The sequence below is a fragment of the Phocoena phocoena genome, chromosome X (genome assembly GCF_963924675.1).
Source record: "Phocoena phocoena chromosome X, mPhoPho1.1, whole genome shotgun sequence".
NCBI classification, from domain to species: Eukaryota; Metazoa; Chordata; class Mammalia; order Artiodactyla; family Phocoenidae; genus Phocoena; species Phocoena phocoena.
Window position 1 is genome coordinate 71,253,583 of NC_089240.1, and position 15,920 is coordinate 71,269,502.

Below are 15,920 nucleotides of genomic sequence, written 5' to 3' on the forward strand. Positions count from 1 at the left end.
TCTACTCTGCCATCTTGCTTCCAAATCTCGATTCTTTGTATTTCTAGAGTCAGTTGTTTCTTCTTTTTCATTTCTAGTTCTACTGATTTGAGTCTTCTCCCTTTTTTTCTTGATGAATCTGGCTAGTGGTTTATCAATCTTGTTTATCTTCTCAAGGAACCAGCTTTTAGTTTTATTGATCTTTGCTCTCATTTCCTTCATTTCTTTATCAATTTTTTTCTTACCTGATCTTTATGATTTCTTTCCTTCTCCTAACTTTCGGATTTTTTTGTTCTTCTTTTTCTAATTGCTTTAGGTATAAGTTTAGGTTGTTTATTTGGAATGTTTCTTGTTTCTGGAGGTAAAATGTATTGGTATAAACTTCCTTCTTAACACTACTTTTGCTGCATCCCATAGGTTTTGGGTTGTTGTGTTTTCATTGTCATTTGTTTCTAGGGATTTTTTGATTTCCTCTTTGATTTATTCAGTGATCTCTTGGTTGTTTAGTAGTATATTGTTTAGCCTCTATGTGTTTGTGTATTTTACAGATTTTTCCATGTAATTGATATCTAGTCTCAATGTGTTGTGTTCAGAAAACATACTTTGTATGATTTCAATTTTCTTAAATTTACCAAGGATTGATTTGTGACCCAAGATAAGATCTACCTGGAAAATGTTCCATGAGCACTTGAGAAGAAAGTACATTCTGTTGTTTTTGCATGGAATGTCCTATAAATATCAGTTAAGTCCATCTTGTTTAATGTATCATTTAAAGCTTGTGTTTCCTTATATATTTCCATTTTGGATGATCTGTCCATAGGTTAAAATGGGGTGTTAAAGTCCCGTACTATGATTGTGTTACTGTCGATTTCCCATTTTATGGTTGCTAGTATTTGCCCTAGGTATTGAGGTGCTCCTACGTTGGGTGCATAAATATTTACAATTGTTATATCTTCTTTTTGGATTGATCCCTTCATCATTATGTAGTGTCCTTCTTTGTCTCTTGTAATAGTCTTTATTTTAAAGTCTATTTTGTCTGATATGAGAATTGCTATTCCAGCTTTCTTTTGATTTCCATTTGCATGGAATATCTTTTTCCATCCCCTCACTTTCAGACTGTATGTGTCCCTGGGTCTGAAGTGGGTCTCTTGTAGACAGCATATATATGGGTCTTGCTTTTGTATCCATTCAGCCAGTCTATGCCTTTTGGTTGGAGCATTTAATCCATTTACATTTAAGGTAGTTGTCAATATGCATGTTCCTATTACCATTTTCTTAATTGCTTTGGGTTGTTATTGTAGGTATTTTCCTTCTCTTGTGTTTCCTGCCTAAATAAGTTCCTTTAGCATTTGTTGTAAAGCTGGTTTGGTGCTTCTGAATTCTCTTAACTTTTGCTTTTTCATCAAGATTTTAATTTTGTCGCTGAATCTGAATGAGATCCTTGATGAGTAGAGTAATCTTGGCTGTAGGTTTTTCCCTTTCTTCACTTTAAATATGTCCTGCCACTCCCTTTTGGCTTGCAGAGATTCTGCTGAAAGATCAGCTGTTAACCTTATGGGGATTCCCTTGTATATTATTTGTTGCTTTTCCGTTGCTGCTTTTAATAATTTTTCTTTGTATTTAACTTTTGATAGTTTGATTAATATGTGTCTTGTTGTGCTTCTTCTTGGATTTATCCTGTATGGGACTCTCTTTGCTTCCTGGACTTGACTGACTATTTCCTTTGCCATATTAGGGAAGTTTTCAACTATAATTTCTTGAAATATTTTCTCCATCCCTTTCTTTTTTCTCTTTTTCTTCTGGGACCACTATAATTCGAATGTTGGTGCATTTAATGTTATCCCAGAGGTCTCTAATACTGTCCTCAATTCCTTTGATTCTTTCTTTCTTTATTCTGCTCTGCAATAGGTATTTCCACTATTTCATCTTCCAGGTCATTTATCTGTTCTTCTGCCTCAGTTATTCTGCTACTGATTCCTTCTCAAGAATTTTTAATTCCATTTATTGTGTTCTTCATCATTGTTTGTTTGCTCTTTAGTTCTTCTATGTCCTTGTTAAACGTTTCTTGTATTTTCTCCTTTCCATTTCCAAGATTTTGTATCATCTTTACTATCATTACTCTGAATTCTATTTCAGGTAGACTGCCTATTTCCTCTCCATTTGTTTGATCTGGTGGTTTTTTACCTTGCTCCTTCATCTGCTGTGTGTTTCTCTGTATTCTCCTTTTGCTTAACTTACTGTGTAGGGGCCTCCTTTTTGCAGGCTGCAGCTTCATAGTTTCAGTTGTTTTTGGTGTCTTCCCCCAGTGGCTGAGGTTGGTTCAGTGGTTTGTGTAGGCTTCCTGTGGAAGGGATTGGTGCCTGTGTTCTTGTGGATGATGCTGGATATTTTTTTCTTGTGGCAGGGCCACATCTGGTGGTTTGTTTTGGGGGTGTCTGTGACCTTTTTTATGATTTTACAGCCTCTCTGTTAATGGGTGGGGTTGTATTCCTGTTTTGCTAGTTGTTTTACATAGGGTGTCCAACACTGTACCTTGCTCGTCATTGAGTGGAGCTGGGTCTTAGCATTGAGATGGTGATTTCTGGGAGAGCTTTCATTGGTTCATAGTACATGTATCTGGGAGGTCTCTTTTGGACCAATGTCCTGAACTCGGCTCTCCATCCTCAGTGGCACAGGCCTTACACCTGGATGGAGGACCAAGACCATGTCAGCCACACAGCTCAGGAAAAAAAAGGAGAAAAAAAGAAAGGAAGAATAAAATAAAATAAAATAAAAATGTTATTAAAATAAAAAATAATTATTAAAAATTAAAATAAGGTAATAAAAAAGGAAAAGCAAAGAAAGATAGAAAGAAGAGAGCAACCAATCCAAAAAACAAACCACCGATGGTAACAAGTGCTGAAAACTATACTAAAAATCAAACAAACAAACAAAAAATGGACAGACAGAATCCTAGGATAAATGGTAAAAGTAAATCTATGCAGACAAATCACACAAAGAATCATACACATACACCATCAGAAAAAGAGAATAAGGAAAAATAAATCTGTATATAAGAGAAAAATAAGGAGGAAAAGGGCAACCAAATCAATAAGCAAATCTACCAATGATAATAAACTCTAAATACTAAACTAAAATAAACCTAAAATCAGAAACAAATTAGATGCAGAAGGCCGACCCCAAGCCTACAGTTGCTCCCAAAATTCAGCACCTCAATTTTGGGATCATTTGTTATCTAGTCAGGTATTCCACAGATGCAGGCTACATCAAATTGATTGTGGACATTTAATCCACTGTTCCTGAGGCTGCTGGGAGAAATTCCCCTTTCTCTTCTTTGTTTGCACAGCTCCTGGGGTTTGGCTTTGGGTTTTGCCATGCCTCTGCATGTAGGTCGCCTGAGGGTATCTGTTCTTTGCCCAGACAGGATGGGGTTAAAGTAGCAGTTGTTCAGGGGTCTCTGGCTCACTCAGCCCGAGGGGAGTCAGCAGTATGGAATGCAGGTTGAGCCTGTGGTGGCAGAGGCAGGCATGATGTGGCAAGAACTTGAGGTGCACCGTGTGTTCTCCTGGGGAAGTTGTCCCTGGATCATGGGACCCTGGTAGTGGTAGGCTTAACATGCTCCTGGGAGAGGAGGTGTGGATAGTGACCTGTGCTTGCACACAGGGTTCTTGGTGGCTGCAGCAGCAGCCTTAGCATTTCATGGCCGTCTTTGGTGTCTGTGTTGTTAGCCTGCTCGTGCCCATCTCTGGAGCTCGTTTAGGCAGTGCTCTGAATCTCCTCTCCTCGAGCACCCTGAAACAATGGCCTCTTGCCTCTTAGGCAGATCCAGATTTTTCCCAGACTCCCTCCCAGCTAGCTGTGGCACACTAGCCCCCATCAGGCTGTGTTCACACAGTCAACCCCAATCCTCTGTCTTGGATCTGACCTCCAAAACGAAAGCCTCAGCTCCCAGCCCTCACCTGCCCTGGCGGGTGAGCAGACAAGCCTCTCAGGCTGGTGAGTGCTGGTCGGCGCTGATCCTCTGTGAAAGAATCTCTGTTTTTCCCTCTGCACCACTGTTGCTGTACTCTCCTCCATGGCTTCAAAGCTTTCCCCCTGCCCACTGCCTTTCTCCTCCACTGAAGGGGCTTCCTAGTGTATGGAAAGTTTTCCTCCTTCACAGCTCCCTCTCAGATGTGCAGGTCTCATTCCTATTCTTTTGTCTCTGTTTTTCCTTTTTTCTTTTGCCCTACCTAGGTACGTGGGTAATTTCTTGCCTTTTGGGAAGTCTGAGGTCTTCTTCCAGCCTTCAGTAGGTGTTATGTAGGCGTTGTTCCACATGTAGATGTATTTTTGATGTATTTGTGGGGAGGAAGTTGATCTCCATGTCTTATTCCTCCACTTTCTTGAAGGTCCCCCCAACCTTTGTTTTTGAGTCTTGTTAATCAGTATATTTTTCTTTTTTACACTCTGACATATGCCCCATCAAGCGTTTATAACTGTTGTCCTCAGAGAAGCTCATGTAGAAAAATATGTACAGGGTGATACATTAAGTAAGAGAGATAAATGTTGCACCTTAGAAATGATCAATTCCAATTTCAGTACTTGCCAGAGGCTTTAGCTTTAACAAGATTCTGTATTTTTAAGAAATATGCAAAGTAATTCTTATGGCAAGGCATAGACTGGTGAAATGGAAATGACAATAATGGTAGACTGGTAATAAAGAGATCTGGCCTCTAATCACTGACCAGCTGTGTGACCTTAGGTGAGGCATACTCCCATCTATCTACACTTTTCTTATATAAAATAAGAGTATGGTATTCAATCTCAAGATGCTCACCAGCTTTAAGTCAGTATCCATGTAATATAATAGAGAGTTTACAATTTGTTTTTCATACACATTGGTGGTGGAGGCTTATATTTAATGAAAAAACAAGCTAAAAACAGTGTAAGTGCAAAGCATTCTTCTATTTAAATTCATTTCAAATTTAGCCATGATCCTAGGAAAATAAACATAATCTAAAATGTAAAAACATACATCTGTTTACCATGAAATTTACTTGTCTTTCAAAATGTGTTTTAAACATTCAAACATGTGTTGTTTATATAAATATTTGACCATACAAGAGTTTGTTTTTATGTATGTCTACTACAATGAAAACACAGATAGAAAGGGCAGGCATTAAACTGAATTGCAGAGAGATAGGGGAGGGAACAAACTTTTACAGGTGACTTATGGTGCTTTACACTTATTATCCACATACATTATCTCAAAACCACCCTCTGTTATATTATGTCCATTTACTGTTAACTGAAGCACAGAGACTAAATAATTTGACCATGTTATATTGCAAATTCTGAAGGAGAACTGCGTTTTTCTCATGGCATCTAGAAGAGTTCTGGCACATAATAGGTGTTCGGTTTACCTTTCATGAATGAATAAGTCAGTAATATTAGGCAGGAACCTGGGAAAACATTCCACATTAAAGAAATGTATGTACATAACATTCAATGAAATTAAAGGGAAAATATACCAAATTTGCTTCTTAGACTTTTTCAGAAATATAAGATATAACAAGGAAACATGAATCTAAAATTTCCACATTATTCCACAAGTAATGGCTAACTATACATCCTGAGGCAAAGCTCATTTTGGTGATCAATAACTAGAAGGTCTATTAGACTTTTAAACATATACATAGTTTCTTCCACAATCTCAGGAATATATTTATGTGGGAAACATATTCTTATTTTCAGTTTATCTAATATTACAAAAGAAGTCCTATTACAGTACATAACCTTTTCAAAGTTTCTTTCTGCTGTGGGCATGCTGCATTTTGGAAAACCACTAAAAATAAAAAGATAGTAAGCATTTCACTATTCTTTCCTCTAGTAGAAGTTTTAACAAGCCATAAGCAAGAAGAAAATGGTAATACTTCTTTCTTTTTCTGTATGTTAGTATTTTTATAGGGATAAAGATTTCTGCACAGTACCCATGGCTTTGAAAATTTTTAACTTCAGTTATGCCTAAAACTCCTTTATATCAAATAGAATCTTAGTGAAGAACCCTGTGGTTATCTTATCTTTCATTTTGGAAGAGTATGTTTTTATTAATATTCTGTCTCTCTGTCCTCTCTCTGCAGTATGGGGTCTCAAGGAACCCTTATGACAGTCCATGGATCGTGAAAGCTGCTGTCATTGCACATGGAGTTTATTAGTATCAGTGGCAGATTGAATAAAAACAAAAGTGAAAAAAACTCAAAAAAGAAAAGTTGGAAGATAAATTTGAGGATATCTTACTGAAAGTATAGCAAAAGAACAAACAGATTGAATATGGAGATCTCAGGGTAACAGTTGTGCTCCAGGTGCAGAGTAACAGGTTGGAGCAGATCAGAAGTTCCAGGAAAATTTCTTTAAGAAGATAAAATTGTTGTACTACCAAATGTGTATGAATGTATTGAAAGGAAGTATGTACAACTGGGGAAGGTTTTGAGGATAAATTAGTAGTAGTACCTAGAAAATTAAGCAAGCAAACATACAAAAACCAAAACCAAAGTAAATAAAGAACTCCAAGGAAACAAAATAATAGTATGCAGAAAAGGACAAAAATAATATTATACCACACAAGTCAAATGTGTAAAGCATTTACATAGTCATAATAATGTTAACACAAAATATCAAACTAACCAAAATTGTGGAATAATTATACTGTGAGGATAAGAAGAGAAGTATACATGTAGGTGAAAGGATCAATAAAGAGATATTGAAAGAGTTAGAAAAAATGCCTTGCATTTCATAGTCAAAAAACAATCAACAATGCCTAACACTGAAAAATCAAGAAGTAGTGATATAAACAGATAGATGAGACAGCTAGGTGTTCCCCAATATCTTTCTCCCTCTTCCAATAATAACTGAAAGTTTAGCTGGGCACATGACTCTCTACAATATAACTACATTTGCAGCTTCCCTTGTAGTTAGGTATGACCATGTGACTAATATTTAGCCAATGGGATTTAAGTGAATATGTCTTGTGGCAGTTTCTGGGAATCCCTTTTAAAAGATAGCTAGTACACACTTTTTCTCCCTTCTTTCTCCCCATCTCTGTCATGCTGCCTGGACTGTAAATGCCATAATTTTGGACCCTGAGGACCAGGGCTACATCATAGGGATGGCAGAATGGAAGATGGAAGGCATTAGAGTCTCTTGAGGACTTCACAAGGCAGAAGGGCCATGCCAGCTCTGGACTTGTACATGGAATTGAAATATCTTGTTTAAGCCACTGTTATTTTGAGTCTTTTTGTTATTCACAGCAAAACCTAATTCTAATTAATATACCACATTATTCGGATGGTGGTAAATACCAAAGGAATCATCTAAAAGAGTAGAAAGTACTCTGGCTATCGGGAAATGGTAGGAGGAGAGGAGTAAAGAATGTTGGTTTTGTAGCAAGTCCTACAGAGCTTAGCTCCTTAAGCTATGTGCATGTATAACTTTGATTTAAAGAAACATTAAAAACAATGACAACAAAAACACATGCTCTGTATTTCCCTAATTGTGGCTTTTGATTAGGCTCCTCATACCATGATGCCACTCCAATTCCTCTTCAGTCATTTATATTCTTTTGTCACCCCTTTTGCTAGACTTTAAGCTCCTTAGAAATAGGACAAGTGTCTAATGCATTTCTAGTTCCCTGTTCGTATATATAACACATAGCATGCTCAGTAAATACAGGATTTTATTTGATTTCTCATCTGAATCCTAAAAAAAAATAAAAAGCATGGCTCTGGACAGAGCAGTATTTATTTTGAGAAATGTGCTCTATGATTTCTGCCTATATTTCTCCCTCTTTCTTCATATATGTATGAGAAAATACTTTATTTCTTCCTCTGGAAGAGTTCTGCGTTTTGTCCTTTTTCTTTAATAGTACTTCACTCTTGATTTTCTGTAATGATCCTCCAGTGTGAGCTGAATCCTACTTATACTTGCTCACAAGAGTCAATTGTTAGCATCTCTTTTGAACTCTGCATTGAAGAAGCCATGGAATCAGCCATGGCAGGAATCTTTATATCATAGAAATCAACAAATGTTATAAATCAGGGCTTTTTTTTCCCCTTAAATAGCTGGTTGTTAAATACCACCATACGTCTGCCACTATCTAAATCTTATACAAGTATCTTTTAAATGGAATGTAAACTACAGTTCCCACGACTGATCAATATAATTTTTCAATCTATCATTCATTATATAATATGTGAGATGTACAGTACTCCCCCATTATCTGAGTGAATGCCTGAAACCAGGGATAGTATCAAACGCTATATATACTACATTTTTTTTCTATACACACACCTACAATAAAGTTTAATTTATAAACTAGGCACAGTAAGAGAATATCCAAGTTGCCAGCATCACTACTCTTGAGATTTGGGGCAATTATTAAGTAAAATAAGGGTTACTTGAACACAAGCACTGAGATACCATGACAGTCAATCTGATAACTTAGATGGCTACTAAGTGACTAATGGGTGGGTAGCATATACAACATAAATACACTGGAGAAAGGGATGATTCACATCCTAGGATGGAGCAGGAGGACACAAGATCTATCATGCTACTCCAAACAGAGCACAAATGAAAACTTATGAATTGTTTATTTCTGGAATTTTCCATTTAATATTTTCAGACTGCAGTTGAGCACAGGTAACTGAAATTGCAGAAAGCAAAACCACAGATAAGGGGGGAGTACTGTATTTCAGATCACCTCATGCAATTTTATGAGACTTATGTGCTGCCAGCTGTGCTAAAAGGGCAGATATTTCATGCAATTTTAAAAACAGTGTTATCGAGATATATTTAACATGCCATACAACTCACTCATTTAATGTGTACAGTGAAAATATTTTTAACATATTCACAGAGTTGTGCAACAATTACCACTAGCTAATTCCAGAACATTTTCATCATGCCCAAAACAAACCCTATACCCATTAGCAGTCACTCCTCATTCCTCCCTCCCACCAGCCCCTGGCAGCCACTAATCCACCCTCTGTCTCTATAGATGTGCCTATTCTGGACATTTCATATAAATGGAACTATAAAATATGCAGTCTTTTGTGGCTTCTTTCATTTGGCATAATGTTTTCAAGATTCATCTATTTTGTAGCATGTTTCAGTATTTCATTCCTTTATATGGCTCTATAATATTCCACTATATGCATATATCACATTTTGTCTATTCATTCACTTGATGAACATTTTTTCCTACATTTTTGCTATTATGAATAATGCTGTTGTGTACATCCATGTATAAGTTTTCTTTAAACAACAAATATTTGTCTAGATCAAGGCACCAGTAGACCTGGTGTCTGGTGAGAGTCCACTTCCTGGCTTGTAGACAGCCAACTTCTCCGTGTGTCCTCATAGGGCCAAGAGAGAGAAAGAGAGATGTGGCTCTTTTCATTATGGCATTAATCCCATCTTGAGGTCCTCACTCTCAGGAACTAATATAACCTAATTACCTTACAAAGGCCCCAACTCCAAATATCATCATATTGTGGATTAGAGTTTCAACATCTGAATTTGGAAGTGACACAAACAGTAAGTCCACAGTGGTAATGTTTACCGAATATTCACTAATAAAAGACAAAACTGGCAATGTGATTTCTACTTTTTTCACTGAGATCACACTGCATAATATCAAGTTATACTTGAAGATTCAATGAAAGGAGGAGCTTATTTGTGAACTACCCAGACAAGTGTGATAATTTTTGTTAAGATTAAAACTTTTCATATCAATAAAATTATTATTTTATACACTTTTCTAACATGAATCAATGTGCAGATTGTAGGAGTAGTCACCAGTTCTATATACAAGGATTTCAAAAATTACAAGAAAAATTTGAAGGATACTTTGTTGATATTCATAAGCTTAGAGTTTCTTTTCAATTTATAGTATTCCTTTTTGATTTTCATGTTAATGATGGTAAGCTGACACAAGAATTGGCAGTTTTATTTAATTTGAATAGATATAATCTTGAAATTGATAAACTTTTCTTCAAAGTCAAATCAATTTTTCCTAAAAAAGATGAATCAATGTTCACACTCAAGATAGCTTTACCTCATTCTGTATAGGTAGCGTCACAAGATGCATCCAATTTGCTCTCCGTACAAACTCATCACGGTTACATTACCGGTACTTGAACTCTGCAGCTATCTCCAGCAAGGGTGGCAAGGGTGTCTTATTGTGTGTGTTACTTATAATCAGAAATAATACATCATCAAGTTCAAAACTTTTATTCCTGGAGGTCATTAAAATTCATCTTTTTGTTTTCATGAGGCATCACCCTCAAGTGTGTTCTGGGTAGCACTGATTCTTGGGGGTACCAACAGGAAAAAGCAGAATTGTTTTGGGAACAAGTAGACTGGAGAAACACTTGGTTATGGAAAGTTAATAAATTTTATTACAGCAGAACTTCACAGAGCTTTGGAGTATGTTGATACTTATACTAATCTCCTGGGGCATGGGAAAAGTATAGTATTAAGTGTAGTATTAAGTGTTTTCCTAAGTAATTTGGAACTGGCTCCCTGAAGGGAGCAGTGATCCTTAGAACATATTCAGTTCTCATTTCTTTCACTCCAGTGAAGCAGGTAATTTGTTCTCTTTCTCTCTCTCTCTCTTTTTTTAAACAGCTGTGAACACTGAATTTCAGAGAGTGACACCCAAAGTTATCCCATTAGTTACTGGTTGAGCTGTGAACGCTGTCACCATAATACTAAAGCGTTAATTGAAATTCCGTCTTGTATTATATGTAGAATTCAGAATTTCTGACCATTATGAATAATCAATCTCTTAACATAGATGAATATTTTTATTGTTCCTTTGGTCCCTAGTTTATGTTTGTAGTACCATAGAACCACTTGAAGTAATATGATATAGCAACTTTTTGCCAACTTTCCAAACAAGTTAATGCTAATAATGTAACATGTAGTAGAGAGGCCATTAGTGGAGAATGCCAAGAACCTCCAAACAAAGCAAATATACTGTCTTTTAAAAATTATATGACAGAAGAATATCTCTCATTATTACATGCTGGCCAAATTTTGTAGTGTAAGTTCCCCATTGTTAGAAGCCCTTGTAATAATCTTTCATTAAGACTAAAGATAATGTTAATTTTACAGGACACACTTCTTTTTTTTTAAATTGAAGTATAGTTGATTTACAATGTTGTGTTAATTTCTGCTGTACAGTAAAGTGATTCATATATATATATATATATATATAAATAAATAAATATATATATATATATACATATTCTTTTCCACTATGGTTTATCACAGGATATTGAATACAGTTCCCTGTGCAATACAGTAAGACCTTGTTGTTTATCTCTTCTGTATATAATAGCTTGCATCTGCTAACCCCAAACTCCCACTCCATCCCTCCCTCACCCTCCGCCATTGGCAACCACAGGTCTGTTCTCTATGTCTGTGAGTCTATTTCTGTTTCGTAGGTAGGTTCATTTGGTGAGGACACACTTCTTAAATAACAAAGCCAAGGGCCTTGTGTCTCTCTTTGGAAACAAAGGGTAATGTTCTACTTTGTCAATATTGATCAATAAAATATTATTATAGAAACACAGAGAGTTCTAGCTAAATCCTTCTAAAGGAGTTTGGTGATTTCCCAGGGACTTTTGAATGGTCATTTTTAGAAGATCACGAGGTTGGATTCAACAATACCCCAGTGCTGGTACACTGATATTGCTGACTAATTATTGGGGGATCTAGTTATCCTTTGTTTTCTTTATATGATAGACATTATACCAGTTAGTGATTTTCTTTTGGAATTCACAAAGCTCAAGTGGTAATGTAAGGTCCAGAACTGACTTGCTTATAACTTCAGTGAATAATTTACCATCCATGAGTCTTATTTTCAGTAATCAGGCAACATCAGATGCCATTATGTACTAAAACTTGTATAAAAATATTGTTGGATAAAAAGAAACTACCATTTCATGGTTGTTTTCCTCTTGTATGACTTATCTCTTCAAGTAGAGCAAGAACTAAGATTTACATTTTCATTCTAGCCCTATGGTGACTAGAATGGAAAATGACATCCTATATATTCGATTAATACTTGATATATCAGTTAGTTTTAATTATTTATTAGCAACATTTTTATCTGAAAGGTGTGACCTTGTTCTTCTATACTTCATAGGACTGTTGCAAAGGAAAAATAAAATGTCACAAATGTGAAGACACTTAAAGCAATGACCCCTTAACTGATGTCCCTGTGCAATGTCAGTCTTTTGAGAAAAGTGTTCTGTAGTCATATATGTTGACATGATGTTGCATAATTCTACACCTCTCTCTTCAAGCACATTTTTTTTATATCTTTATTGGAGTATAATTGCTTTACAATGGTGTATTAGTTTCTGCTTTATAACAAAGTGAATCAGTTATACATATGTTCCCATATCTCTTCCCTCTTGCATCTCCCTCCCTCCCATCCTCCCTATCCCACACCTTTAGGAGGTCACAAAGCTCTGAGCAAACTGTATTATCTGCAATAAAGAAACAAGCTGCTCTGGTCTGAATAACAAAAAAAAATGATGAATTGATGTTATCAATGTAGATGTAAACACTAAAGGAAATACCTTTTTTTTTTTGCTTGATGCAATTATTGGAAACATTTTAAGTATGTTTGCAACAACTTAGTTATGTGACTCTACAGTCGGGAAGTAGCCTTGGGGGGGATCCAAGAGCCATCGGGGATACCAAAATCCACAGATATTCAAGTCCCATAGTTGGCCCTCCATACGAGAGATTCTGCATCTCCATGTATAAGTTTTTGAGTGGACATACTTTTCATTTCTTTTGAGTGTATACCTAAGAATGGAATTACTCTCATATGGTAACTCTATGTTAAAAATTTTGAGGACTGTTTTCCAAAGTGGTTAAAACATTTTATATTTTCACCAGAAGTGTATAATGGTTCCAATTGCTCCACACCCTGGCCAACACTTATTACCTGTCTTTCTTATTATAGCCATCATAGTGGGTGTTAAGAGGTATCTCATTGTGGTTTTGATTTCCATAATGACAAATGATGTCGAACATATTTTAGTGTATTTATTGGCCACTTGTACATCTTCTTTGGAAAAATGACTATTCTAATCTATTGCCCATTTTAAAATTGCACTATTTGCCTTTTTATTATTGATATGTAAGAGTTCTTTACATATTCTGGATAAGATCCTTATCAGATATTTGATTTGAACATATTTCCTCCCATTCTGTGGGTTATCTTTTTCACTTTATTGATGGCATTGTTTAAAGCACCTCATACAATTTTTAAAATTAATTTTTATTGAAGTATAGTTGATTAACAATGTTGTGTTAGTTTCAGGTATACAGCAAAATGAATCAGTTTTACATATATCCATTCTTTTTCAGATTCTTTTCCCATAGAGATTATTACAGAGTATTGAGTAAAGTTCCCTGTGTTACAGAGTAGGTCCTTTTTGTTACCAATTTTATATATAGTAGTGTGTATATGTTAATCCCAATCTCCTAATTTATCATTTCCTGCCACATTTTCCCTTTGGTAACCATAAGTTTGATTTCAAGATCTGTGAGTCTGTTTCTCTTTTGTATATAAGTCCATTTGTATCATTTTTAAAATTAGATTCCACATATAAGTGATATCATATGCTATTTGTCTTTCTCTGTCTGACTTACTTCATTTAGTATGATAATCTCTAGGTCCATTCACGTTGCTGCAAATGGCATTATTTCATTCTCTTTTTAAGGCTGAGTAATATTCCATTGTATATATGTACCACAACTTCTTTATCCATTCCTCTGTTGATGGACTTTTAGGTTGCTTCCATGCCTTGGCTACTGTAAATAGTGCTTCAGTGAACATTGGGGTGTATGTATCTTTTTGAATTTTGGTTTTCTCTGGATATATGCCCAGGAGTGGGATTGCTGGATCATATGGTAGCTCTATATATAGTTTTTAAAGAAATCTCCATACTGTTCTCCATAATGGTTGTACCAATTTACATTCCCACTAACAGTGTAGGAGGGTCCAATTTTCTCTACACTGTCTCCAGTATTTATTGTTTGTAGATTTTTTGATGGTGGCCATTCTGACCAGTGTGAGGCATTTTTCAGAGAACTAGAGCAAAAAATTTTAGAATTTGTATGGAAAAACAGAAGATCCCAGATAGCCAAAGCGATCTTGAGAAAGAAGAATGGAGCTGAAGGAATCAGGCTGACTTCAGACTATACTACAAAGCTACCATAATCAAAACAGTAATCAAAACAGTATGGTACTGACACAAAAACAGATACATAAATCAATGAAACAGGACAGAAAGTCCAGAGATAAATTCACTCACCTATGGTCAACTAATCTATGACTAAGGAGGCAAGAATATACAATGGAGAAAAGACAATCTCTTCAATAAGTAGTGCTGGGACAACTGGACAGCTACATGTAAAAGAATGAAAATAGAACCCTCCCTAACACCATACACAAAAATAAACTCTAAATGGATTAAAGACCTAAATATAAGGCCAGACACTGTAAAACTCTTAGAGGAAAACATAGGCAGAACACTTTTTGACATAAATCACAGCAATATCTTTTTTGACCTATCTCCTAGAGAAATGGAAATAAAAACAAAAATAAACAAATGGGACCTAACAAAGCTTTAAAGGTTTTTCACAGCAAAGGAAACCATAAACAAAATGAAAACACAACCCTCAGAATGGGAGAAAATATTTGCAAATGAAGTGACTGACAAGGGATTAATCTCAAAAATATATGAACAGCTCATGCAGCTCAATATGAAAAAAACAAACAACCCAACCAAAAAATGGGCAGAATCTCTAAATAAACATTTCTCCAAAGAAGACACACAGATGGCCAAAAAACACATGAAAAGATGCTCAACATCACTAATTAGAGAAACGCAAACTATACAACTTTTTAAGGCTTTCATTTATGACACTCTTCAACCATAACATGAAAATTATTGAAAATACCTTACCCGAACTATTTCACAGTCAACACTCAATTCAGTTGCCACTGCTTCAATTTTCTCTCTACAAACAGAGCCAAGGCTGGTCATGCCATTGTCCCAGTACTTCTTAAGGGTGGCTAAGTCTTGGTCACTGAACTGAGTGCGGTCTTGTAGCTGTAAAAACATTTAAAAAAATTAGAATACTCAAAGGAAAAATATTAAATCACCAGAGTGATATGTGCTAGGTTACTTTCAACAAATAAATTAATTTCACAATTCTTACTCTGTGTTCCCCCTTCCTGAAATGGGCATTATCATGGTATTTATTACTATGACATGAAAGTGTGCTAGAATAAAATGAGTAAAAAATTTACCTGATAACAATTAAGCAATGTTGATAAAAATGGTTGTAGTCACATAAATAATACATATTAATTGTAGAAAATACAGATATATTTAAAAAGAAGAGAATTTAAATCACTAACAATCCTGGAAATCACACTTGTTAATTCTAATATATGTTCTTTCAAACTTTTTTCTATAATACGTATATTCACATTCACACTACATATATTTAAAAACATACCAGAGTCAGGATCATGTCACAGTGTTGTCTTTTGATAAATTAATCTAGATTTACCACAGATAGACTCCTACTAATGTTATGATAAATTAAAAGACTAAATAAGATAAATGTAATAAGATAATGTTGTTTTAAAAGAACAATCATATTTATGGCTTCAGAAAGTTTCAGAATAAGCCCATCCTTTTTACTCTTAGGGTTTTTTTGAACCAATAAACTATGGACTTTATATATTGTTTGCATTCAACGAATCCTGGAGGCATCCCTAGGAAATAAATTAGAAGCATGATAGAATAATGACCTCTATTTGTGAATAAGGAGTCATGAAAAGAAAGGTCAAAGGACTTATT

At 35.4% G+C, this 15,920-nt stretch overlaps 1 protein-coding gene across 1 annotated transcript in view; it reads right to left on the minus strand.

Annotated features, from left to right (window-relative positions):
* The window catches only part of HDX (highly divergent homeobox), a 146,971-nt gene that overhangs the window by 47,680 nt on the left and 83,371 nt on the right, over window positions 1-15,920 (minus strand). The window contains exon 4 of the mRNA XM_065901211.1: window positions 15,015-15,161. Within this exon, the coding sequence (XP_065757283.1) occupies window positions 15,015-15,161 (147 nt within the window). The remainder of the gene's footprint in view (window positions 1-15,014; window positions 15,162-15,920) is intronic.